The sequence below is a fragment of the Prionailurus viverrinus genome, unplaced genomic scaffold (genome assembly GCF_022837055.1).
Source record: "Prionailurus viverrinus isolate Anna unplaced genomic scaffold, UM_Priviv_1.0 scaffold_63, whole genome shotgun sequence".
In the NCBI taxonomy this organism is placed as follows: Eukaryota; Metazoa; Chordata; class Mammalia; order Carnivora; family Felidae; genus Prionailurus; species Prionailurus viverrinus.
Window position 1 is genome coordinate 710,007 of NW_025927625.1, and position 26,534 is coordinate 736,540.

Genomic DNA, 26,534 nt, shown 5'->3' on the forward strand with positions numbered 1-26,534 from the left:
AAGCACTGACTGGCCCCTTGCCTGTGCAAAAACCAGATAAAAAAAAATTAAAAATCTGCTGCCTTTCAAAAATCCACAAAAGCCAGCACTAAAGTAAACATCACAGGCAAGTTTTCAGGCCTTATTACCATCTGAAGCTGAAATTTTCCAGGTCACATCCTTCCCAAAGGTGACATTTTATGGAAGCTTTAATGAAATTAACTCATCTATTTCTGAGTCAGGAAGTGCAGATTAAGATCCGATTTTTTGCAGCCTGACTTTTTTCTAACTCTACAGTGAAAATGAATTCGGGAAACTTTCTACAATTTCCTCTCAACTGTGCAGCTTCAAGGGGATCCCACACTTCAGAACCCTTGACAGAAACGGTGCTGTGGAGAAACCAAGTTCTGTTCTGACACCTGACTGTGACAGTGGCCAGGCAGCTGTGAGCTTTGGGCTGGCCCACCTGCTGCAGGACCTGGAGTCAGCCCTAGCTGCTCGGACAGACCTGAAGGGCGTCCGCGTGCACCGGCAGGAGGCATGGGGTGGCAGGTCGGGAACATCACCGACTGCCAGTTAAGAGAGGTGAGGCGTTCAGGCAGATACTCGAACAGCTGCCTGAACCCCTAGAAACAGCAGACGGGAGCCTTTCAGAGACCACCAACCCTGGCCTGGCTGGGAACGGCTGGACCCATCCAGAGAAGTGACCTGGTTCCTCCCCCGACCACCCAGCCAGGAGGTCAGGTCTGCAAGGGTGTGCCAACAGGAGGTGAACCACCAACCCCACCCAGGGCAGCCCCAAACCTGCCCGAGCTGCCTAAAGAGGCCACCGTGGAAGCTGAGGTGGCCGTCCGTAACAGAGGGGCTTCGCAAAGGCAAGTCTGGGGACCGCGCCCTTGGTGTGGACACCTGGCTCTCCGGCACATTTTGTATGACTTTGTCGACTTACTCATCACATCACTCTTGTGATGCACAAGAGTGCATCTTGTCCTGCACTCTTGTCCTGCACAACACGAAAATGTTCCAAGTCACCTCAGTGAACTGGTCTTGTCACCATCGGGGCTCAGAGTGCCCACCAGATAGCCACAGGCATGAGGAGGCAGGCCCCCAGCATGGGGATAGGACCCCTGGGGCCTGGGGATGTGCCCCAGGGCAAAGCGATGGGCCCTGGGCATGGGGATAGAACCCCTGGGGCATGGGGCTGGGGGCCCCTGGGGCTCTCAGCTTCTACTCAGAGCACAGATGCTCGGAAGAGCACCCCCAGTTACACCGGTCTTCCCATCTGCGGGCCTTTCTTGGCCCCTCACCTGAGGTCCCAGAGCCACCAAGAACCTGAAATCTAAGATTCCAGCACTTCAAGGAGAGAGGGCCTGAGCCAGACATGTGGACACTGGGAAGGAGAATCCAGACAATAGACATGGCTTTGAATGTGGCCAGTGAGTAAACACAGCAGCTGCAGCTATGGAGGTTGGGAGACAGGACTGCACTGCATACAGCTGGTCCTGTCACCCGAGGGCCTGGGGATACCCCAGTGCAGCTGGGGAAGGAACACAAAACCCCTCCGTCCCATGGGGAAGGGGCCCAGACCACAGCAGGGAGAATACATAGTGACTAGCAGCCCCCGCCCCTGCCCCGTCCCGAGATGTAGGACCTTGGCAGCAAGGGGCCAGAGCCTTGGACAGACTGGGGTGAGGGGCTGCCTCAGCGCAGCCTGCAGACAGCGCCTGCCCCTTGCCTCCTGTGGGAAGCCCACCAGCCCACAAGACCCTCCTGGTGACCTCCACTGAGTGCCACGCACCATTCTCTGTCACCCTACAGAATACTTCAGCGGGAGTGTTTTGTGAGCTTGGGCTCCAGCCATGGAAGTCTGAGTGACGGACACCCAGGTGGCACCCTTTTAACCCAAAGGAAGAGTGCGAGGTTTAGTGAGGAAGACCGACCTGGGCTGAGCGCTGGGTGAGCTCCAGCCCCGGCTGCGAATCCCACGGGGCCACGTCAGGGATGGAAGAGGCAGCACGGGGATGCACAGGGGAACAGGGGAGCAGGGATGCCCCAGAGGGGTCCTGGGCATGGCCAATGTGGCAGCCACCAGCCCTCAGGACCAAGCCTGGCTCAGCAGGCCACATGGCCATCTAGCCCAGTGCACTCGGCCTCCCCATGATGACAGGTGGCCTTTCCATGATGGGACATCTCAGTGTGGCTCAGGACCAGCCCAGACTACCCACTGGGCTCCACACCCCAGAGCAGAGAGGGCACACACATGGGTGAGCCCCCAGGGTTCTGGGGTGTCAGACGGAGGTTGGGAGGGAGCTCCATGCAGAGCTCTCACACACAGAGCAGGCTCTCCGAGCCCAGTAGTGATCAGAGGATCTGGGATTCCTGCTCCATGAGAAAAAATGGAGGCCAACGTGTGGGAGGCCCTTTGGAGGGGTCAGTCGGCAAGGTGCCCAGGTGGAGTATGCACTGGGCAGAGCTGCCTGCAGGCCCCTAATGTTTCCTCATGGTGGGGGTCTCTGGAGGAAGTTGGGATTGAAGGTAGGCTAAGTCCTCAAGAAAACCGTCCTCCCGCTCCTGGGGGGCTGCAGAAGGCCAGCAATGCACAGTGGCCGAGTCGCACCTCAGACGTGTCTGATTAAGGTGCGTTCGGGCCTTGCCATAATCGTCTCAGGGCAAATTGTCCCCCCAGGTGTGGGAGCTGGGACAGACCTGGGTTCACATCACCTGAGGACCTCAGCCCTGGCCGGCGTCCTCACTGCAGCCCAGGGTGTTTTGTGCAGCGAAACGAGGATGTGCAAAAACCGACCTCCAAAGCCTTTGGGTAGAGGTATAGACTCTGCTGTTGGCCACAGCCCCCACCACTCCCTGGTGCCCAGACCTGCCCCTTTACACATTTGTCTTACCCACTCCCAAAGACATGTAGTAAGTTGCGATTTGGTAAGAAGTTCAGACTTAATTCGGGACGATGACGGCAGTCATGGGCCCTGAAACAGCGTGGTGACAGCCACATTTCTTTACCAGGAACTGAGCCGGGACACGTGGAGAATGAGGCCTGGTTGGGGGCATCAGATATAGGAGAGCACCCATCCCCAGCTACTGCAAGGGACTGACACACCAGGGACCCCTTGCGCAGAGGGGCTGGTGCCTGGCTGGGATCACAGCATCCCCGGGACAGACAAAGCAACAACACGGAAGGATGGCCACCCAATAGTGACACGGGCTAATGGGGGAACACGGCCTCCTGAGCTCAGCCCTGGTCCTGCTTCCCCACAGAGAGGATCTGCCTGGTCCTCTGAAGCCCTGAGGCTGTGGGGAAGCTGAGCAGGGGGAGGGCCAGCCCCTGAGCCTTGCACAGAGCTGCCCTGGGTCATCAGCACTCAGTGCCCGCTCCCCTAAATGATTACCCAAGACAGGGTGCAAACTGGTCCATCCCAGTAAAGTGGGGTGGGCCCGGGTGAGACCGAAGCGAGCCCAGGCGACACCCAGCTGAGCACAGATGGACAGAAGAGAGTCCTACCTTCAAAGAAGCTCTTCACCCTGAGGTAGCTGACGCTGAGACGCAGGACGGAAAGCTTGTCCAGCTTAGACACGATGTCAGGAGGAAGCGGAAGCAGGCTGGCCAGGTGGTCCAGCTCGGCGTTGAGGCGGTCCCGGTGCCGCTTGGACGGGTTTGACTTCTCAGCCCCCGTGGCCGGCCTCCTGCAGGGAAGCAAGCGCCATCAGACTCGGGGTTTCCCGCCAGGGGCTGTCACCCCATGGAGCACACACCTGTCCCCAGAAGTGACCTTATGGCGTGGATCAGCTTCTAAGTGAGAAAAGGTGCTGAAAAGGACAAAAGGCTCCTGATACTGTGCATACGAGGAAGCTGGGATCCATTACCAGGAAGGGCGCTCAGAGACAGAGAGTAGGTCTCCTTGGACACAGCTGCAGGCAAGCTGTGTGGCTCCAGCACATTTCTTGACCTCTCTGTGCTAACTTTTCCCCAAGTGTGAGGAGGATCCCTGGCCCCAGGCTGCATGTGCTCAGCTTCTTCCAGGCTTTTCTTAAACGCAGGACCTTTTCAGGACCTGCAGTCCAGGTGTGACTGATGCTTCTGGGCCTCAGTTTCTCCTCTACACAGCAGGGCTGAACGGGTCCGAGGAGGGGGTAACAGAGGACCCTTGGGCACCTGGGCGCTGTCCCACCCGCCCTTCTGAAGCCCTGACGTCATGGGCTGTGCCTCTGTGAGGTGGCTGGTGGCCTGGGTTCCATTTCCCTTTGCCCCACAACAGATCTGCTCTCCCCCACAAGGGGGATCCCCCTGCCCAGGGCTTCCCTGTCCACCATCCTGGTAGAGGGCAGAGCTGGCCTCCCTCATCTGACCCTCTTACCAACCCCCCCCCCCAATGCCGGATGACAGTCCCTCTCCTCTGACCCTAACCGCCCTCACAGAAACAGCTCTATACAGGCCCTTCCTAAACATCACCCACATCAAAGCATCTGAACCTAAAGTGGCAGCCAGAGTTGGGTGGAGAGGCGGCAGGGGGAGGGGCTGTTGGCGCTGGACCCAGGTTGCCTGGCTCCCAGGGCCAACCCTCCCTGGGGTCATGGCACCTGGGAGGCTGGAGGGCTCCTGCTTTTAGGGGCTGAGGTCTCTTTTGTCTAGGAGTTCCTATTTGTCCCTGTGTGTTCACTTACAAGTGTGGTGAGATCCAGCAATCCGTCTGTCAGGAGGGGCCCGCAGCACAAACCTACTTTGCAGAGTCTGAGGGCCCCTGGCCACAAAAGCACAGAGAAGCCTGATGCCCCGATCCCACAGGCCACTGCTTTGTTTGCTTTGAGGTACAATTCACACAACACTAGCTTTTCAAAATGTACATTCACCTCTATCAAGTCCCAAACATCTCACGGCTCCAGATGAAACCCTGTACCCATTCAGTAGTTTCTCCCGGTCTCCCTCCAGCACCCCTGGCGACCACAAGCTGCCTTCTGTCTCCACGGCTCTGCCTGTTCTAGACATTTCACACACGTGCAGCCACACAGTGTGAGACTTTTCGCGTCTGGCTTCTTCCACCTGGCATCATGTCTTCAAGTAACCGTGGTGCAGCGTTTATCAGGACCCCATTCCTTCTTCTGGGTGAATAACACTCCGTCGTGTGGATGGACCACATTTGCTCACCTGTTCACAACTCGATGGAAGTCTGGCCGGCTTTCAGTCGACGGACATCGTACCCAATGCCGTATGACCCTAAGACCCTGCTCACACCTAATTTTCAGTTCTCTCAGTGCATGCCCGGGGGTGGACAGCCGGGTCGGTGTGGTCACTCCATTTCACCTTCTGAGGAGCTGCCAGACTAGCGGCTGCACCCAGAGACATCACCACCAGCACCAGGTGAGGGTTCGGCGCTTCACACCCTCATGGACACATCAGTTTCCTTTTTCTGGAGAACAGCCATTTTCGCAGGCGTGAAGGAGTGCCTCGCTGCGTCTGACCGGTATTTTCCTTAGCGGCCAGTAATGGCCACCCTTTCACATGCTTGCTGGGCGTCTGTGTGTCTTCTTTGGAGAAATGTCTCCCCAAGTCCTTTGCCCATTTTTCAACCGGGTTGTCTTTTTAATGTTGAGTTGTAGGAGTTCTTTATATTCTTGACAGAAGCCCTTTATCAGATACATGATTTACAAATATTCCTCCTATATCTTTGCTTTTCTCACTTTCTGCTGTTTTTCTTCCTTAATGAGGCATATGCCCCCAAATCACTCATGCTGCTGGGCAAAATTTAAACCGGCAGGAGGCCTGGAGATAAACTGAGCAGCTCCAGTGTGGGCTGGCACCTGCTGGCTAGAGCAGAGCCCCCCACCCCCCCACCCCCCCCAGTCAGTGAAAGACACCCGAGGCCTCCCCAGAGACACAGGAGCACTCAGGGCAGGTGTGAGGGTCAGAGAAGGGGAGACAGTGGGAGACTGGCAGGTGGCCCCTGCTGAAACCTCACCTCTGTGCAGGTGTCCCTGTACAGACAGGGGGGGGGCTGCTCCCCTGTCTCCCCAGACAGCCTGTGCCTGAAGATGAGCTGGGCCATGATATTTCTCCTACCCCTGCCCTCTTGGGGCACCTGTGGGAGGGACACTAGCCTGCTGGAGAAATGGGCGTTGGAAGAGCCCCTTCAAAGTTTCTCACAATACTGGCTGTCCCGTGATGCATCTCCGCCACCCCATTCCCCAGCCCCATGGGCCAGAGCAGGAACCACCCCACCCCACGCCCACGGGCACGAGAGGGGATGGGGGTTGAGGGGCTTCAGGCTCAGGCCCAGGGGCATGTGGAGTAAGTTCCAAGTCCCCAGGCAGAGACTCAGCAGGTGATAGGGGACAAGGACCAGTGCCATTAGCACAGGGATAGTTCAGACTCAGATGGAAGAGAGCCCTGGCACCAAAAATATAGAATCCCTGGCGTACATCTGGCAATGCTCCCCTGAACTGATGTGTAGATTTGATTCAATGTAATCAAATTAAAATTCCAACAATGCTTTTTATAGGAACTGACACACTGATTCTAAAATTTACATGGAAACGCAAAGGACCAAGAATAACCAATGAAATAGCAAAATCGGGGGACCTATCCTTTTGACTTTAAGCCTGTCATAAATCTATAATGTTCCAGATGGCTTGGTATTACAGAAAAAATAGAAATATAGAACAAGGGAACAGAGTAAGGAGTCTAGAAATAAACCCACAGATTTTGGACAATTCATTTGATGAAGATACTACGGTAGTTCAAGGGAAAGAAAGTCCTTCCAATAACGGGGCTGGTCAACTGGAAACCCATGAAAACAGGTGAACACCAACTGTCACCACACATAATCCCCCCAAATTAACTCAAAGTGGGTCACAGACCTAAATCTATAGCCTATTATAAAACTTTACAAGAAAATACATAAGATCTTTGAGACCTTGGGATAGCCACAGGACTCTTAGAATACACACATACACTCAAACTCATAAAAGAAAAAAAATGGGTCAGTTGATCTTCATCAATATCTTTTAAATGTCTTTTGAAAATCACCATTAAGAAAATGAAAGGGGGGAGCCTGGGTGGCTCAGTCAGTGGTGCATGCGACTCTTGATCTCAGGGTCATGAGCTTGAGCCCCATGTTGGGCATAGAGATTAGTTTTTATTTATTTATTTATTTATTTATTTATTTGTTTGTTTGTTTGTTTATTTATTTATTTATTTATGAAATTTATTGTCAAATTGGTTTCCATACAACACCCAGTGTTCATCCCAACAGGTGCCCTCCTCAATACCCATCACCCACCCACCCCTCCCTCCCACCCCCGATAAACCCTCAGTTTATTCTCAGTTTTTAGGAGTCTCTTACGTTTTGGCTCCCTCCCTCTCTAACTTTTTTTTTTCCTTCCCCTCCCCCATGGTCTTCTGTTAAGTTTCTCAGGATCCACATAAGACTGAAAACATATGGTATCTGTCTTTCCCTGTATGACTTATTTCACTTAGCATAACACTCTCCAGTTCCATCCACGTTGCTACAAAAGGCCATATTTCATTCTTTCTCACTGCCACATAGTATTCCATTGTGTATATAAACCACAATTTCTTTAATGTTTATTCACTCTTGAGAGAAAGAGTGTGAGTGGGGCAGGGGCAGAGAAAGAGGGAGGCACAGAATCGGAAGCAGGCTCCACACTCCGAGCTGTCAGCACAGAGCCCAACGTGGGGCTCGAACTCACGAACCACGAGATTATGGCCTGAGCTGAAGTCGGACGCTCAACTGACTGAGCCACCCAGGCGCCCCTAGAGACAACTTTTTTAAAAAAGAAAATGAAATGAAAAGGTAAGCCATAGATTGGGGGGAAATGTCCACAAGAACTTGTATCCAGAATATGTAAAGCAGTTTTAAAACTCAGTAAGAAGACAGCAGAGAAGATATGTGGATGGCACACAAGCACATGAACAGACGCCCAGCGCCCGTGGGGAACGAGGCAGATCAAGCCGTGTTGAGGCGGCACCACCGCCCATCGGGGACCTGGGTAGAAGGCAGAGGACCGAGAGCCCCTGCGCGCTGCCGGGAAGCAAGACGGTGCAGCTGCTTTGGAAAACAGCTTGGTGGTTCCCTAAAAGTGAACACACATCTGCTGAGTCAAAATCCCACTCCTAGGTATTTACCCAAGAGAAATGAAAACATACATCCGCACAAAGACTTGTGTGTAAACATTCGTGGCAGCTCTGCCTGCAACGGCCCAAACCTGGGAAGCACCTGAATGTCCATCTGCAGGTGAGTAAACGAAGCGGTGCATCCAGACCCTGGAGCACTACTCGGCAGCAAACAGGAGCACGCTCCGTGCACACGAAGTGTGGATGGACCTCAAGATCAGGCTGAAGGAAAGAAGCCCAACAAAATGGTGTCTGATTCCACTTACAGAAGATTCCAGAGATGCAAAGCAGGCTACGGCACAGAGCACGCCAGGGTTGCCTGGATGGAGGTGGAGGTAGGGACCGCAAGCACACAGGACACTCTGGGTACGATCCGAGTGTCGGTGACCTTGATTTTGGTGGTGTTCCATGGTGCGTACAGCTGTCAACCCGACCAGATTGCACATTTAACCACGTGCAGTGCCACAGCCTTCAGTTACAGCCCAATAAGGAAAAAGATGCAAGTGACCAACACCTCCAGGGGCCGTGGTGCCGTTCCTTACTCAACGTGACTGTGTGCTCACCAGAATAAACCCTGTCTAGCACACACAAGCAGGACTCAGCCCCACCACTGCCCCACCCCGGACCCAGTCGTGGAAACACTCAGCCGCCTCCTGCCTCACCCTCCACTTGCAGAGCCCAGGAGGCCCGCGGTGGCCACACAACCAACTCAGGTGACAAACTCACTTTCCGAAGCCCCGCCCCTCAAGCCTTTGTCGCCTATCCTTGGGTGGGGGCCTCTCACAGAATCCTGCAGCCACCAGGGCCCAGAAGGGCAGCCTGGGTCACAGAAACACAGGCCCAAACACAGAGCCTTATATACACATGCTCACACCGACTCAAACAGAGCTATATTACACACACACACACACACACACACACACACACACCAGAAACCCAGCCAACAGTGCACACACTTCAGGACCCCCTTGGAGGAGCCAGAGGCAGCCGCTGGGCTCTGGGAACCACACCTGCTGGCCTCACAGCAGGGCAGTCCCAAACCCCTGCCGCAAAATTCATACCTTGTTGTCCTGAACACCTTTGGGCTGCTGGCGGGACTGTGAACACTGGTGTTGTGTCCAGGAGGTGAGGGTCACAGGCTTCTTTCTCTACTCTGTAAACCTCCTGGAGGCCCACAGGCAGGGGGACAAGCCCCACAGTGTCCTTCATGTGTGGCAACGCTCGCAGGGGCCGTGGTGTGTCCTTGCGAGGACAGGTCTCACCAGGGCAGGGAGGAGATCTGGTGCTCACCAAAAACCATGGTGACATCTCGGCCCCCCGTGTTGACTTCTAGCTGAAAGGTGTCACTCAGCTTTGCCTTGTCCTGCCTTGCCATCAAAGTTAGGAAAGCAGCCCCAAGTCGCTAAGAAAGGCAGCAGTGGGTTTCCAGCTGTGCAGAGAACCCACAAAACACCGGCAGCCCCAGGCGCTGGGTCTCATGCTGTTTCTGCAAGCCCCTCTACCCATCAGAAAGACTCAGCAAAACCTCTCCCTCATTCACTTTATTCCTAAAATTCACTCCTTTCAATGAAAATGCAAATACTTTCCCCCTTCATCAGGAACAATCAGCAAAAACACAAGATGTGATACTTTACTGTTTCTGAATGGGCTTCCTTCTTTTCCTTCCAGCATACATGCACTCCCCTGGTGGAATCATCATTTCTGGCCCTAAAAAAGGGGGGAGGGAGCATAAAGTTTGTTATGTTGAAGAGAGCCCAGTGCCCGTATGACTCCCCAAACCACCAAAGGCAGCAGCATCGGCCGAGGTCGGCTGTGTCTCTAATCAAGGAGTCAACACCGAGCCCACGCTGGGGGTCCCACTCCTCCTTGCCAACTGGACAAGACCCAAGGTGATTCTGGCACAAAGCCTGCCCACGTGAGCCACTCACACCCCCTCTCACTCAGCAGGAAGGTGTTCAAGGGCCACGTGAGGACACACAGCCCTGACCATACCATCTCCCCTTGACCAGCAGCGTCATGGTCCCCCAGCCTGACCTGAGGATCTGAGTCACTACACTCACACAGAGAATAGCCCTCCACTCTTGCACCTGGCTCAGAAAGTTAAACATCCTGAGCTTGTCCTCAGAAAACAGAAGCTGTTCCACAGGCATCCAGGAGCAGGAGACACAGCCAGGGTCCTAAGGAACAGTTTGCTGTGTCAGGGCTCTCATGGGGCTGTTTCCCTGGCAGGAGCCGCATGCACCCTCTCTTGGTGGAGTTTGTGGTGGGTCTTCTTCCTCTTTCCATCCCTCCCCTTTGTGGCCTTGCACTTCTGAGCCAACAGCCTTCCTCTTTTGTATGTAAAGTCTCGCACTCAGCTCCATAGCCCTGGACTCCACTTTAGCCACTAACTCACGGCTGCAGCCCAGCTGAACACACCCACCAGCCTCCACCAGCAGTGCTGGACATGGCGCCTGTATCTGAGAGTAGGTCCTTAAGGAGTAGCCCAAGACCTGTGTCCTAAGGCTGGTCAGTTCACCCATCACCTCAAGAAGGGCATCAAAATCTTGATTCTTCCATGCAGTGGGCTATCTGTACCCTCATAAACATCCTGTACAGTGACCACTCATTGCTAGGCACTGGGCGAACAGAGTCGGAGAGTGGGTTAAGAGCCCTCGCCTGGCCTCAAGAAGAGGTAGGCCCAACACACAATGTTCACCCTGTGTGTGAAGTGCCATGAGAACATTGGAAATGTGTAACAAATGTGCTTTAAATATAAGAAACACACTTTGAATATAAAGATATAGGCAGGCAAAGTAAGTGGAGAGGAAAAGATATGCCACGCAAACAGGAATCAGAAGAATCTGGGATAGTTATGCGAGTAAGACAAGATGTAACCAGGGACAAGGACGGATATCGCATGAAGACATAGCAATCCTACATGTGTATGCATCTATAAAATATGTGGAGCAAAAATGAATAAAACTGAACAGATAATTCGTCAGAGACATCAACACTCTTGTCTCAGTAATCAATACAATAAGTAAACTGAAAATCAGGAAGGATTTAGAATACCCAAACAGTAACAGACTTGAACTGCAGAACTCTCCACCCAACGACAGCAGAATGTGTATTCTGTGTACATGGAGCATTCATCTTTTTTTTTTTTAATTTTTTTTTTTAATGTTTATTTATTTTTGAGACAGAGAGACAGAGCATGAACGGGGGAGGGTCAGAGAGAGAGGGAGACACAGAATCTGAAACAGGCTCCAGGCTCCGAGCTGTCAGCACAGAGCTTGACGCGGGGCTCGAACTCACGGACCGAGAGATCATGACCTGAGCCGAAGTCGGCCGCTTAACCGACTGAGCCACCCAGGCGCCCCACATGGAGCATTCATCAACATAGACCAAATTCCAGGACATAGAACAATCCTGAACAAATTTAAAAGTATAGAAATCATACAAAGTATGTTCTGTGATAATAATGAGATTAAACTAGAAAGATATATGGAAAATTCCTAGATATTTTGAAAGCAACATGCTTCTAAATAACTATGGGCCAAAGAGAAGGTGTCAAAGAAATTTAAAGTATTTTGAACTTAATTAAAATGAAAACACAACATACCAGATTTTGTGGGACACGGCTGAGCAATACTTTAATGGAAACTGACAGTATTAAGTATTTATATTAGAAAAAAATAAAAGATCTCAAATATTTTGAGCTTCCAATTTAGTAACTAGAAAAAGAGCAAATAAACCCAAATCAAGCAGAAGGATAGAAATAATAAAGAAGAAAAATCAATGAAACTTAAATAGAAGAAGAGAAAAATTGATGAAACCAAAAGTTGGTTCCTTGAAAAGATCAACAACATTGATACACCTCTAGCCAGATTGGTCAAGAAATAGAGAAGACACAAATGACCAAAATCAGGATGAAAGAGGGGTCATCACTACAGATCCCACAGGCATTAGAAAGAAAATTAAGAGTATATGACTAGGAACTTACTTGTATCCCCCCAATTCCATATGTTGGAGCCTTAATCCTGCATTGGAAGGGGTGCCTTTAAGGAAGTGATTAAGGTTAAATGAGGTCTTAAAAGTGGAGACCTGACCTGTTAGAACTGTTGCCCTTATAAGAAGAGGAAGAGACACCAGGGGTCTCTCTTCACTATGTGTACAGAGTCATTGCAAACCAAGAAGAGAGCTCTCACTGGAAACCAAATCTGAAGCTTTGGGAAGGTCATGGAGAAGACGTGACTGCCAGCTGAACTGTGAGCTGGACCCAGGTACTAGGAAGGTACTCATCCCCTCCCCTGTCCTTGGATGTGGGTTCCACTCAACTTTCCTGCTCCCAGAGGCTGGTCCAAGGACACAGCCCTGAGTTGGGGATGTTCTGTTGAGAACACATTCAAAGTATACATGGCTGAGCCCAGTTACGACCTCTTTATAAGCTTTTAAGATATAGCCAGTGAGTATGGGATCTACTCATCTTTCCGCCATCTGAGACAAGCTTTCATATGTAAGTTCTCTTTGCTTATTAAAACTGCCACCTACCGACCTGGGAGTGGCTGCCTCTTTCTTGGTCTCTCCCTGCCCTCCATAAACAGGGGCTGGTTTCAGAATACACCTAGGAAGTTCCTGAGGAGTTTGCAAAACCACCAAGCAGGCACCTGAATCTTGGACTCCCAGCATCCAGAACTATGAGAAATAAATGTCTGTGGTTTAAGTCACCCAATCTATGTATTTTGTTATGGCAGCCCAAGCAGACTAAGACAAATACTATCTCCACAAATCCAACAATTTAGATAAAACAGGCCAGCTCCTTGAAAAACACAATCTACCAAAACTCACTCAAGAAAAAAACTGTTTGCTCTGGTCCTACATCTATTCCAACAACAAACACACACACAAACAAACAAACAAACAAACAAACAACAATAACAACCAAAAAACACCTAGGCCCAGATGGTTTCACTCGTAAATTCTACCAGTTAAAGAAAAGAGTAATAATACCAATTCTCTGCAAACTTTGGAAGAATATTGAAATTAAAGTTGAAAATTGAAAACTCATTTATAAGTTCAACATTACTCTGATACAAAAACCAAAGACATTTCAAGAAAACTACAGACTGATATCTCCCATGAACACAGACACAAAAGTCCTCAATCAGATATTAGCAAATGGAATCCAGCAAAACAAACAGGGCAAAACATCACCACAAGTGAGGGTTATCCAAGAATTCAAGGCTGCTTCAACATCCAAAAATTGATCACTGTAATTCACTACATTAATAAACTAAAGAAAAAATACATATGACCATCTTACACATGCAAAAAAGGTATTTAACAAAATCCAAACCCATTCATAACAATGAAAAACTCTCATCACGCTAGGAATAGAAGAAAACTTAATTACTCTAATAAAGGGCATCTACAGAAATGCCTATACCAGCGTTACAACCCACAGCGGGAAACTGAGCTTGTCCTCTGAGTTCACAGGCACGGCCCTTCATTTCCCTTCCTACTCTGTGCCACATGTGTGTCCTAGTCAGGGCAATAAGGTGAGAAAAAGCAATGCCAGAACATTGGGAAAGGGAGAGACAGAACTCTATTCCCAGACAACACAACTATACATACAGAAAATTCCAAAAAGTTTACTAAGGTAAATGTCTTATAATAATTGAGTTCAGCACAAAGGCACAGATAAAAAGGTCAAAGGGTAAAAGGACAAGATACAAAAGTCAAGTGTGTTTCTGTAGAGTAGCAATGAACAATCAGAACACAGATTTTTAAAAAGCAGTACCATTTATAATAGCACCAAAATAAAAATGAAATACTTAGGTATTTCAAGAAGTTCACTATGTGTATAACTGGGCTCTAAAGAGTAGGAGGTTATAGAAGGCGACAGAAAGAAATTTGATAAATAGTAAAAATTTGTCCAAACATAATATAAACTTATAGATTGAAGAAGGTCAATAAGTTCCAAGCACAAAAACATTTAAAAAAGTTACAGCAAGGCCAGTCATAATCAAATTGCTCATAACCAGTGATACATAGAACAATGTTAAAAGCCACCAGAGAAAATGGCCATCGGGTACAGAGAAACAAAGGTAAGAATGAAAGTGGGTGCCTCATCAGAAAAGTGTAGAGACTACGTCTTTAAAGCACGGAGAGAAAGACCCTGAAACTTAGAATTCCACACCGTTTGAACATAGCTTTCAAAACTGAAGGCTAGAGACTTTTTCAGACATACAAAAGCTGAAAGAATTCACTGCCAGCTGACCCACACTATAAGAAATGTGAAAGGGTGTCTTCAGGCCAAAGGAAAATGATACCAGATGGTAACATGGGTCTACAAAATGGAACAGGAGGCACAGAAAACAGGAACTGCTGGGTACAAAACCAAGGTTTGTTCTTACTATTTAAACGTCTTCAAAAGATAACTGTTTAAACAGCAATGATAACAAGGGATCGTGGGGTTTATAACATACGTAGTCAGGGCAACTGTAGCAACTATAGCGCCTGGGCCAGGAGGGGAAGATTGAAGGACCCTGGGGCAGGCTCCTATGCTGTTGTTCCCTAGGAGGTACACTCGTCCTCAAAAGTTGTGCAGGTATCCATTTATTGCCTCCAGGCTCCAAATCCACCCCTCCTTGCTCGTTCTGCATGCATGGCAGACCCTTCAAGCATTTCTTCTTTATATAGCACAGTATGGCCCCTGCCAGCAGAGGCCCCGGAGGGACTCTGCAGGAATAAGGGGCTTCTGGTCCCAGGGTTTTAGATTTTCCTTTGCTCCGGTTCACCACCACCAGAGGTGGAGAAACTCAGTGACCTTCTCCACCATCCACGGGGCTTAACTATACCCTCTCCAGGCCCAAGGGACCATGTCCAAGGGCATGCTTTCAGCATGCTCTCTCTGCCAGCCCTGGAGTACCCTCAGAGTCGTCTTGTCACCCTTACAGCCACTCCACCGTTGTAGACATTTCTTCCTCAAAGTCTCTCAGTTCAAACAAGAAGTTAAGTTAAAAATACAAAAAGCTGATTTTTAAAAGTTACACACTAAAAACATGACTTGTCAGGGATTTGTTCCTATGCAATCAGGGAGTCCAAGTGAGACTGGATGATTCGATATTGATAGCTGCCCATCTGTGCTGGTTGATGAATAAGTTGGGCTCATTCCCTCCCTTTTCGTCAAAGATTTGAAATTCTCCATAAGGAAAGGTTTTTAAAAAGCATTAAAAAGAAGCAAAATGGGCATAAGAGCAGACAATCTGCGGTGCCAAGGCCGTTCAACGGGGAAAGAAGAGTGTCTTCAGCAAAGGGGTAAACCGAGTGCCCACATGCAAGAGGATGAATTTGCTTCCTGCCTGACACCATATGAAAAACCAGCAAAATTAAAGACCTAAGTGTAAGAGCTCAAATTATAAAATCCTCAAGGATAACATGGGGCTCTAGCTTCAGACTTTAAATTTGGCAACAGATCCTTAGATATGTCACCAAAGGCACAGATAAAAAAGTTAAAAAAAATACATGGGACTCCATCAAAATTAAAAACCTGTGCTTCAGAGGACACAGTGAAAAGACAACCCACAGAATGGGAGAAAGCCTTTGCAAATTATGCATCTGATAAGTCTACTATTCAGGACATATAAAGAATTCTTACAACTCAACGACAACAAAAAGACAAACGGTACAATTAAAAATGGGCAAAGGACTTGAACAGACATTTCTCCGAAGAAAATATACAAATGGCAACAAACACATGAAAAGACGCTCCACATCATTAGTCACTAGGGAAATGTCATCAAAGCCACAAGGAGACAGCATTTCACTCCCCACTAGGATGGCTACCAACAAAACAAAGGGAAAATGGCAAGTGTTGGTGAGGACGCGGAGCGACTGGGACACTGTGGCTGCTTCTGCCAATGGAAAATGGTACAGCTGCTGTGGGAACTAGCGCGCAGTTCCCCGAAGAGTCAGAGTTACCACACACCCCAGCAAGCTCCACTCCTAGGTATAAGTTCAACAGAATTGAAAACACACATTTAAACAAAATCTGGCACACAAACGCTCAAAGCTTCATTATTCACAAATAGCCAAAAAGTGTAAACCACCCAAAGGCCACCAACTGATGAACAGATAAACGAAGTGTGGTCTACGCACACAGCCACATAAAGGAATGGGGTTCTGATGCGCACCGCCACACAAATGAGCCACGAAGATACACGAGAGAAGACAGACACAAAGGGTCACGTATTGGTTCCACATGTAAGGAATGTCCACAACAGGCAAACCCATAGACAGAAAGTAGGGCAGCGGTTGCCAGGGCTGGGAGGAAGGAATGGGGAATGACTGTTTAATGGGTGCAGAGTTTAACTTGGGGTGAAGAAAACGTTTTGGAAGTAGACAGAGGTGGTAGGTGCCCAACTTCGGCGATATGCTAAATAAATGCACTGAACAATACATTTTTAAATGGTTACTTTTAGGTTATGCGAGTTTTAACTCAACGAAAAGCACAACACAAATCTATATGCAAATACAGGTGGAGTTTTCAGAGTGGAGAAGTGGATAGAGCACCCTGAAAATGTCTGAGGGTGTTCTGCACAGAGGGAGCGGACAATGGGTGGGAGCTGCAGGGCCCTGGGGGACAGATGTACATTTCTGGGCTGCCAGGGATGAAGTGGGCAAGCACAGGAGCACTCTGGAGCGTGTGCAGGGATGTGGCCTGGCGGCTGCAGGCTACAACACAAATGGATGGACGGATGCTTTGGCCTTCTCAGCCTCACCCTGTGCCACGGCCACCATGCGTGCACTTCTCTGGGAAGCCAGGTCGGGCCTTCGGTGGCTGGAGGCCAGAGTGCAAGGTCATCATCCCAGGCCTGGCCCCAGCTTAGGGGGACAAAAGCCCAGGGATGGTTCCTTGCACCCCGAGAGGGGCCAAGCACGCAACAGCCCACACAGCCACCCGTGAAGCCAAAGGTGAAGGAGAACCGGGGCGCCTGGGTGGCTCAGTCAGTGGAGTGTCCGACTTCGGCTCAGATCATGATCTCACACTCTGTGAGTTTGAGCCCCGCATCGGGCTCTGTGCTGACAGCTCAGAGCCTGGAGCCTGCTTCCGATCCTGTGTCCCCCCCCCCCTCTGCCCCTCCCCTGCTCATGCTCTGTCTCCCTCTGTCTCAAAAAAATAAATAAAAACATTAAAAAAAAAATTTTTTTTAAAGGTGAAGGAGACCCCATCCCCAGCATCACCATTCCTCAAATGAGCCCCAAGCCAGGAGCAGGGATGGTGGGGGGGGGGGTGGAGGAGATGACAGGGAAGATGAGGAGGGGGCCGGGGACACTCCTATGGGGGGGTGGCACTGACCCCCCTAGTTACCCTTCACCCACAGCCCTCTTGCCCAAAGCAGAAGCTGGCACAGGATCCAGGCCCCGTCTCGCACACTGCCCGCCCGCCCCACAAAGCCACATTCTCCCTCCATGTCTCCACCTCAGCGTTCAGAATGACCCCCAAAACACAGGTTACAGCAAAAAGCAACAACCAAGGGCAGATAAAAGTCTCCAGGCACCACCCCCATTGGGGTTTGTGTGGAAGAAATTAAAGGAGTCGGCCCATTGACACCACCCCCCACAGAACTCGCCGGAAAAACCACAGTTTGGGGTTCCATCTGTGCTGAGGTTTCTGCCCTAGGAACCCAACATATAGGAAGTGGATGGTATGGCCGTAGGTTGCTCCATTTTACTAAATATGTGCCCTCTCCTCAGAAAGATGAAGCCTGCTTGGGATAGGACCAAACTCCTTGAAGAAATGTCCCTCTGAGGCGAGACACAGGTCTCTCTGCCTCAGATGTGGGTGACAGACGCCTTGTCGGTAAGCAGGGGAGGGGGAAGGCAGGAGACCCTCCACACTGGGCTCCTTGTGGCCTGCGGTTGGCCTGGACCAGGGTCTTTTCTGCAGCCATGGTCATTGCTGGGGTGGGAGGTGGCCAGAAGCCTGGGCACCACAGGGGAACCCGCGGGTGGGAGCTGGGCCCAACACGGTGGTTTGTGGACCTTCCATCGCTGCTAAGCTCTGAGCGGACTGTGGGTTTCTTTGGAGAAACCTGAGCTTTTATGAAAATTCTTCTCTTACGGTAAAAGCAATGGCTGTCCCCAAATTAAAACCCCTCCCCATGCAGTGGTGCCCCATCACCCCTGTCTGGGTGTGTGTCCCCAGACATCTTTCCACAGGCACGCAGTGCTGCTGAACTGCACCAGGAGGTCCGAGTCCAAACTCCAGCAGTTACCAGCAAAGTCCTCATCATAAAGGAGGTGAGTGCCAGCCACAGGCCGCTGCAGGGCCGCTGCTGACGACACAGCCTCCCACGCCGGGCTGCTCTGCCTGCTAGCCCCCCACCAGGAGTGGAGACAGCCTGCACATCAGCACAGGGTCTCCTCTTAATGGTGGGTGCTAAGAGTGCCACCATGACAGGGCTCCCATCCGGGAGCCTGCAGAAGCCAGACGTGATCCCTAATGGCGGATGTTGGGTGGAGGCTGTCCAGGCTTAGGGGCCGGCCTCTACCAGAGGCTGTCTGAAGACTGCCCTCAGTGAGTCAGGCTGCTGACCAGGCCAAGAAAAGGCCGGGTACACAACGGTCGAGGATCCAGAGCTTGGGGACAGATGTCCCAGGCACACACTTAAGCACCCCCTTTTGCGTCAAGCCCCTCACGGACTAGCTACGGCTGGTCAAACAGAGGCCACGCGTAAGTAGGGGCTTCCCCCCACCCCCCATGAGATACCTGGGGCAGCCAAAGCTGAAGGCCCACTGGGCAATTCCAAAGGGGGAAGATGCCTCCAGCCCCAGCCCCTGGACACAGAGGAGGGAGGACCCAAGAACAGAGCTGCCCAAGGCCTCTGACCTCCGACCCTGACCCGTCACCTGCCCCTGAGGGTGGCCCCTTGCCCAACTGGAGTCACAGTGGGAACAACAGGGTCGGGAGGTCCCTGATGGTCTGTGCTGGGCCCACAGTCTGGGATTTTTGACCACTCGAATTAAGACTTTTGGGGAAAAAACCTTTCTTGGTGCCGCTAACCGAAACCGAGCGAATTCCTGGAACACGGGCCCTTCCGCTCTTCCCAAGTGTGAGCACCAAAGCTGGTGCTCCCGCCCGGAAGGAGGGCGTCAAGTTGCGCCGCCCCAGCTCCAAGGACCCCCACCTCCGGCCTCCTCCACTCGCCGCCCTGGGGAGGGTTGGGGGGGGGGGCAGGTCGCCGCCCTGGGGAGGGCTCGGGGGGGGGGGGGGGGCGGCAGGGCGAAGCCCCCTGCCAGCATCTGCCCAAAAGAGCTACTGAAAGAAACTGGACCGAGAGCAAAGGGCAATTAGCCCCCCACCCGGCCCCAAGGCGGTGGGTCACAGGCAGGAGCTTCGATCCACAGCTTGCGGGGGCGGGGGGACCGAGGGGCCACGAGCAGGGGCCACGAGCAGGGGCAGAGGGTCGGCTTCCCTCAAACGTCCCGTTTCCATTTTCAGTTAAGAAGTGGCCGGTCGGACCCCACGGCCCACGGCGGCGAGGATGGGGCGGCAGGAGGGCAGAGCGGGGCCAGCGGGGCCAGCGGGGCGCGCCCCTGCGCACTTACCCGGGACGGGAGCTCTGGTGGCGCGGCTGCCGGCGCTCGCATCTCGGGGACCCGCAGCGGCCGCGGCTGCGGAAGGACGGCCCCACCCCGGCACGCGAGCCGCCCCGCCCCGCCCCGCGGCCCAGCCGACCCGGGAGGCGGCAGGGGGCGCGCGCGCGCATCGCGTCCCCGAGGTCTGTCCAGGACTCCGTCCGCTCAGGGGTGCCCTGTGCCCTTCGAGGCCCCTGTGCTCCCCGCGGGAGCCCCAGACTCTACTCACCGCCCCCAGTCACGCGTCCCCACCCACCTGCTCCCTCGGAGGCAGAGCCGGCACCTGCGCTGCAGAGAAGGGGGGCCCAGGCTCCCCTCCCCTGCCCCCCCCCCCCCCCCCTCCTGCGGCCTCGGTCCTGCGGTAATGGCGAAGAATCAAAAGGACTAAAAAGTTTTATGAACTGTAGGGGCGCCTGGGCGGCTCGGTGGGGCAAGTGTGGGACTCCGGATTTCAGCTCAGGTCACCATCCCAAAGCTGGGGCGTTTGAGCCGGGCATGGACTCCACGCTGATTGGATTCTCTCCCTCTCTCGCTCTTAAAATCAATAAACATTTGTTTTTAAGTTTTACAAACTATAAAATATTAACATAATACGTTCGCCCTGAACTTTCCAGGAACGAACGGCCAGGTCGTTTGCGGATGTCCCAGTCCAGAACCCACCAGGCTGGGGCCCTGCTCAGCTCACCCGCACTCTGCAGGCGCGTATCTCCCCCTCCCCCTCCTCCCTGGGCCACGGTGGGCGGGCGGCTCCTTCTCTTCCACCCTGAAGGTCTGTGGCCCCCTCCCCTGCTCCACCAGGCGTCCTGACTTTGCACCACCCCCACACCCCCCAGGAGCCCGGCCTCACATCCTGTGGTCTCTGCCCAGCGTCTGAGGGGACACCAGAGACCCCAGCGCGCTCCGTCGCCACTGTCCTCACCTGGCCCGAAGTGGGATCGCCCCACCCCCATCCCAAGTCTAGTCCCTGGGTGGTCTCCAGGACCCACCCCTCACCCCAGCCCCACCGGGCTTCGCCACATCTAGTCCAGTAGAGGCTCCCCGTCCAGCCCCACAGCTGCAGCCAAAGGTATTTCTCTAGGCCCCACCAGGCTCTGAGCAAAATCCCAACTCCCCACACGCTCCCAAAGTCCTTCCCTTTGTAGACTCACTGCTGTGCTCTGAATGTGAGCCTCAGAACCGGTGCCTTCGCTGTCCCCTCGCAGAAATGCTCTTCTCCAGATACCTGCAGGGGAGCAGCCTGTTCCTGTGCCCTCAGAAGACCCACTCCATACCAAAGCCGCCACTGTCCGTCTGCTCTCCCTGCTCCTTTCCTGGTGCACACCTGAAATTACCCCGGGTGACAGGTAAACTTGCAGCTCTACTGCGATATATCGTATTTCTAAGTAGCTAAACGCAGTAGTTGCACTTTGATCCAACATTTGTAACATGCATTGTGCACAGAGAAAAACTGAGGTTACAGGTGAACTGTAATTTTCTTTTAATTTCTACAATTCCTGAACATTTCTGCAGGAAGCATGTAGTACTTTTTTTTTTTTTGGTTGTTGTTCAATAAGCACACATGTGTATGATTTCCGGGGAGGGGGAGGGCACATCTTGGCAGAAGTCAGGTGGGTCCAGGACAATTGCGGGACCCTCTCCCAGTTTGGACCTTTGTAGTAAGAGCTGGCACTCCCCCACCTGGGAAGACAGCAGCTCCACACCCCCGGGCCTCCCTTTTAGCCTCGCCGTTCCCACACCATGAGGAACACCTCACTGCCACCTCCCAGGACGGGACCAGCACTGGCGATGCTGCACGGCCCCCGGTGCAGCGGAAAACCAGTGTCCAGCTCCCCCTCCTCCCCGGAGACTGCCCTTGGTGGGCATAAGCCACCCACTCCCAAGCAGTCCACACTTGTGAAGAGCCCACAGCAAAGACCATCCAGGCTCTGCCAATCACCTTGCCTGCATCATCGGCCTTCCCCCATTGGCCTTCACAGGTGCTATTCCCTCTGCTGCGAGGCTCTTCCCAGCTCGTCCTGGCCTGGCCTCACTTCCCTCAGTGCCAAGTTACCTCTAGAGGCAGAAGCCACCCCTGTGTCCCTCACCACCTGACATTGGGATTTGGGGGAAGGTGCAGGAACTCTCATCCACCTTGTACCCGGCTGCAGCCCCAGAGCTGAGAACCACTCACTATGGGGACAGAAAAGAGGACGGGGGAGGGGAGAAGAGGGCCAATTTACCACAGTTTATTTCCTGACATATTTACTGTAATTTATTTCCTTTCTTGTACAGCCTCTCCCCACTCCCAACCCCCCCAGCCCTAACTGAACATGACTCATTTGCTTGGTTTTCTTTGAAGCAACTGTCCTCCACATCCTTCAGCAGCTCTGAAAACGCGCCTTCCGCAGAGTCCGCGAGTCGGATCACACTCCGCGTGGGCAGCTCTGCCATCACCCCTCATCCTGGCTCCCTTCGACTTGTCCTCATGCCAGTTATTTCCCAAATTCCAGCCCTTCCTCTTGGTCTGTTCACTCAGCTTCCTGGAACGTGTCTTCTAGGAGTGTCCTAGTTAAAGGGACGCGGGAGGAAAAGGTCTTGAAAACTCTGTCTTTACAGCAAGTAGCAGAATTCAAAGTGGACACAACCTTCCCTTGTGCTGTCCCTGCCGCGCGGCCAGTCCCTTCAAGTCTCAGGGTCACCTGTCCTCCTCTGAGACAGTAAGGGTCTCCTTGTCCCTGGGCTCTGATGCTCTTAAGCATGGCCTTGTCCATCTGGAGTGTCCTTCCAAAGTAGCCCTACCTCCTTTAGTTCTGGAAAATGGCCCCATTTTTGTTTTGAAATTTTCTTCCCTAGTTTTTTTTTTTTTTTCCTGTTCTTCAGCCTTTTCCCTTCCAGATAGTCTATTTTTAACCTCTAAGATTTCTCATTTTGTTTTCTTTCTTACAGAATTTCAGTAAAACCTTGGATTGCAAGTAACTTATTCTGTAAGTGTTCCGCAAGAAGAACAAACATATCTAGTAAGTTTTAACTTGAAAAACGAACAAGTCTTCAGATACGAGGAGTACGTGACACCGAACTTCACATCACATCACAGCCGGGCCAACTGTTCCCTCTCTTTCTCAACGGGATTGTGGATGCCTGTCTCCCATGTGCAGTCTCAGGCCACAGTGTTTGGCAGAAATCAGTGATTTTTCAGAACATCGGAAGGTGCCCACAACCAGCACTGGTGTATTTTTGTCACTTCAAAGCACCCGTGGACAGTCCTTTGCTTTTCCAGACAAGAGTGAGCCTAGGAATGCTTTGCTTCATTCCAGGTCAGGCTGCCTGCAGACATAGACCCTCTCCTCTGCTGCCTCATTGCCAGTTCCATTACATGCAGTCTATGACAGGAGGTTATTAATGCTGTAGTCAACATCTGTGTGAACATACACAATGGCCCCATGCAGGGAAAGGCTGAAAAGGAAGGTGGTGGGAGATGATTACAGTGGAAGAAGGAAATCGAGACATACGAACGAGGTATGTGATTGGCTGAAACTGCAAGATTTTATAAGAAGTCTACATTGACCATTTGCACGATACTAAAGAAGAAAGAACAAATAAGGGAGCCAAATGCAGCAAAAGGAGTTACGAGAACATCAAAGCCACGGCCACATGTTCTGGAAGATGTAGAAAAGTTGCTTCTGGTTTGGGTAAATGAGAAGCGACCAGCAGGTGACACTGAACGAGAACTTTATCTGCGAGAAGGCAAAGGCCTTGTACACCGACCTCGTAAGTAAACTGCCAGGTACGTCAACAGAAAACGAAGGCGGCTTCAAAGCAAGCAGGGGATGGTTTGATAACTTTAAGAGAAGTGGCATCCATAGTGTTGTGGGGCACAGAGAGGCTGCGAGTTCAGATGCTAAGGCAGCGGAGGTGTTTGCTACCGAGTTCCAGAAGCTCATGGCTTCTGAGTGTTACCTGCCGGAGCAAGTTTTTAACTGTGATGTGACGGGGCTGTTTTGGAAAGAGATACCAAAGAGGATGTACATTACAGAAGAAGACAATGCAGTGCCCGGTCACAGGCCCATGAAAGACCGTCTCACCCTCTTGTTTTGTGCTGGTGCAAGTGGGGATTTCAAAGTCAAGCCCCGCTTGTGTATCATTCCGAGAATCTACGAGCCTTCAGGAAATGCAAGGTGCAGAAGAGCCAGTTAAGTGTCATGTGTGGGTCCAACAGCAAGGCTTGGGACACACGTATCTTGCTCATTGAGTGGATCAACGAGGTCTTTGGTCCGGCAGTGAAGAAATACCTTTTAGAAAAGAATCTACCTGGGAATGCAAGCTGGTACAGCCACTCTGGAAAACAGTAAGTATGGAGGTCCCTCAAAAAACTAAAAATAGAACTACCCTATGACCCAGCAATGGCACTACTAGGCATTTATCCACGGGGTACAGGTGTGCTGTTTTGAAGGGACACATGCACCCCCATGTTTATAGCAGCACTATCGACAATAGCCAAAGTATGGAAAGAGCCCAAATGTCCATCGATGGATGAATGGATAAAGAAGATGTGGTATATATACACAGTGGAGTACTGCTTGGCAATCAAAAAGAATGAAATCTTGGGGCGCCTGGGTGGCTCAGTCGGTTGAGCGTCCAACTTTGGCTCAGGTCATGACCTTGCAGTTCGTGAATTCGAGCCCCGCATTGGGCTCTGTGCTGACAGCTCAGAGCCTGGAGCCTGCTTCGGGTTCTGTGCCTCCCTCTCTCACTACCCCTCCCCCACTCTCTCTTGCTCTCTTTCAAAAATAAATAAACATTAAAAAATTAAAAAAAAAAGAATGAAATCTTGCCATTTGCAACCACGTGGATGGAACTGGAGGGTATTAGGCTAAGTGAAATTAATCAGAGAAAGACAAAAATCATATGACTTCCCTCATATGAGGACTTTAAGAGAAAAAACAGATGAACATAAGAGAAGGGAAACAAAAATAATATAAAAACAGGGAGGGGGACAAAACATAAGAGACTCTAAATATGGAGAACACACAGGGTTACTGGAGGGGTCGTGGCGGGGGCATGGTATAAATGGGTAAGGGGCACCAAGGAATCTACTCCTGAAATCATTGTTGCACTATATGCTAACTAATTTGGATGTAAATTTTAAAAAATAAAAAATGAAATTAAAAAAAAAAAGAAAAGAATCTACCACCCAAAGCCTTGCTGGTTATGGGTAATGCCGCAGCTTAGCCTCCAGGCTTTGAGGACAACTTACTGGAGGAATTTGAGTTCATTAAGGTCAAATTCCTTCCTCCCAACACCACTCCAGTCCTCCAGCCCATGGATCAGCAAGTCATTTCAAACTTTAAAAGGCTTTGCACCAAAGCACTATTCAGCGATGTTTCGTGTGACTGAAGGAACAGTCACCGAAACTGTCCGAGTCACCGAAACTGTGCGAGGCTCTTCCCAGCTCGTCCTGGCCTGGCCTCACTTCCCTCAGTGCCAAGTTACCTCTAGAGGCAGAAGCCACCCCTGTGTCCCTCACCACCTGGCATTGGGATTTGGGGGAAGGTGCAGGAACTCTCATCCACCTTGTACCCGGCTGCAGCCTCACCGTCCAAGAGTTTTGGAAAAATCATTTCCACACTGTGAACTGCCCCAAGATCATCGATAAAGCCTGGGATGGGGGCACTGAGAGAACCCTCAGTTCTGCTTGGAGAAACCCGTGGCCTGGGTGCATTCTTGGACCTGACTTAGAGGGGCTTGCTCATGAACAGCAGCCGCCAGTTGTCGATGAAACTGTGTCCTTGGGGAAGACCAGGGGACTGGAGGTGAATGAGGACGACATTCAGGAACCGGTGGAGGAGCATGGCCAGGAGCCGACCACCAACGAACTGATGAATCTGCATCGCGAGCAAGAGCTAGAGGTTATGGGGGAGATCTCGTCTGCAGGGGAGGAGGAGAAAAAGGCCGAGGAATCCCTCGCTTCAAATGAGATCAAAGAGATGTGTAAAATGCGGGAAACAGTGCAAAATTTTCTAGAAAAGCACCACGCGAACAAGGCTGTAGCAGTGCGAGCAATGAATCTGTTTAACAATGCAATGTCCCATTTCCGCGAAATCCTCAAAAGGAGGCAGAAGCAAGTGTCATTGGATAGGTTCCTTGTTAAAGGTGCACGAAAAGAAAAGGATTCCACTGAGCCAACAGATAGGGATTCCACTAGTGAGAGTGGAAGTAGTCCTCCCAATAACCCTCCTCTCTCGTTTCCCTCACACCAGCCACGAAGATTTTCCAAGGTAAGTGTTAGTTTACTTTTCTATCTTGTATTTTCTTTATTATTTTGTATATTACAGTATTGTGATCATTTTTATTATTATTTTTTTTATTTTTTTTCAACGTTTATTTATTTTTGGGACAGAGAGAGACAGAGCATGAACGGGGGAGGGGCAGAGAGGGAGGGAGACACAGAATTGGAAACAGGCTCCAGGCTCCGAGCCATCAGCCCAGAGCCCGACGCGGGGCTCAAACTCCCAGACCGCGAGATCGTGACCTGGCTGAAGTCGGACGCTTAACCGACTGCGCCACCCAGGCGCCCCGTGATCATTTTTATATGAATGCTTTGGGGTTGTGGAACAAATCATCTGAGTTTCCATTATTTCTCACGAGGAAATTTGCTTTGATATACAAGCGTTTTGGATTCCAAGCATGTTTCCAGAACGAATTATGTTTGCAAACCAAGCTTATAGTTCTTTTTTAAATGGATGCATATCTTTGGTCATCTCTCAGATACTGGCTGTAAATTGGGTTCTAAGATGTTTCTTCTGGTTCCTGA

The 26,534-nt window shown here is 51.3% G+C and overlaps 1 protein-coding gene across 6 annotated transcripts in view; it reads right to left on the minus strand.

The window, feature by feature from the left end:
* Window positions 1–26,534, minus strand: part of AHRR (aryl hydrocarbon receptor repressor) — a 102,424-nt gene that overhangs the window by 71,220 nt on the left and 4,670 nt on the right. For 3 of the 6 annotated variants that reach the window (XM_047848420.1, XM_047848419.1, XM_047848417.1), the window contains exons 1-3: window positions 19,715–19,813; window positions 9,754–9,826; window positions 3,494–3,675 (exon numbers count right to left, since the gene is read on the minus strand). In XM_047848420.1, coding sequence (XP_047704376.1) covers window positions 3,494–3,675; window positions 9,754–9,818 — 247 coding nt within the window. In that variant the 5' untranslated portion in view covers window positions 9,819–9,826; window positions 19,715–19,813. Of the gene's footprint in view, window positions 1–3,493; window positions 3,676–9,753; window positions 9,827–19,714; window positions 19,876–26,534 lie in introns of those variants that run through there. The other 3 variants (XM_047848418.1, XM_047848415.1, XM_047848421.1) reach the window with 3 other exon arrangements.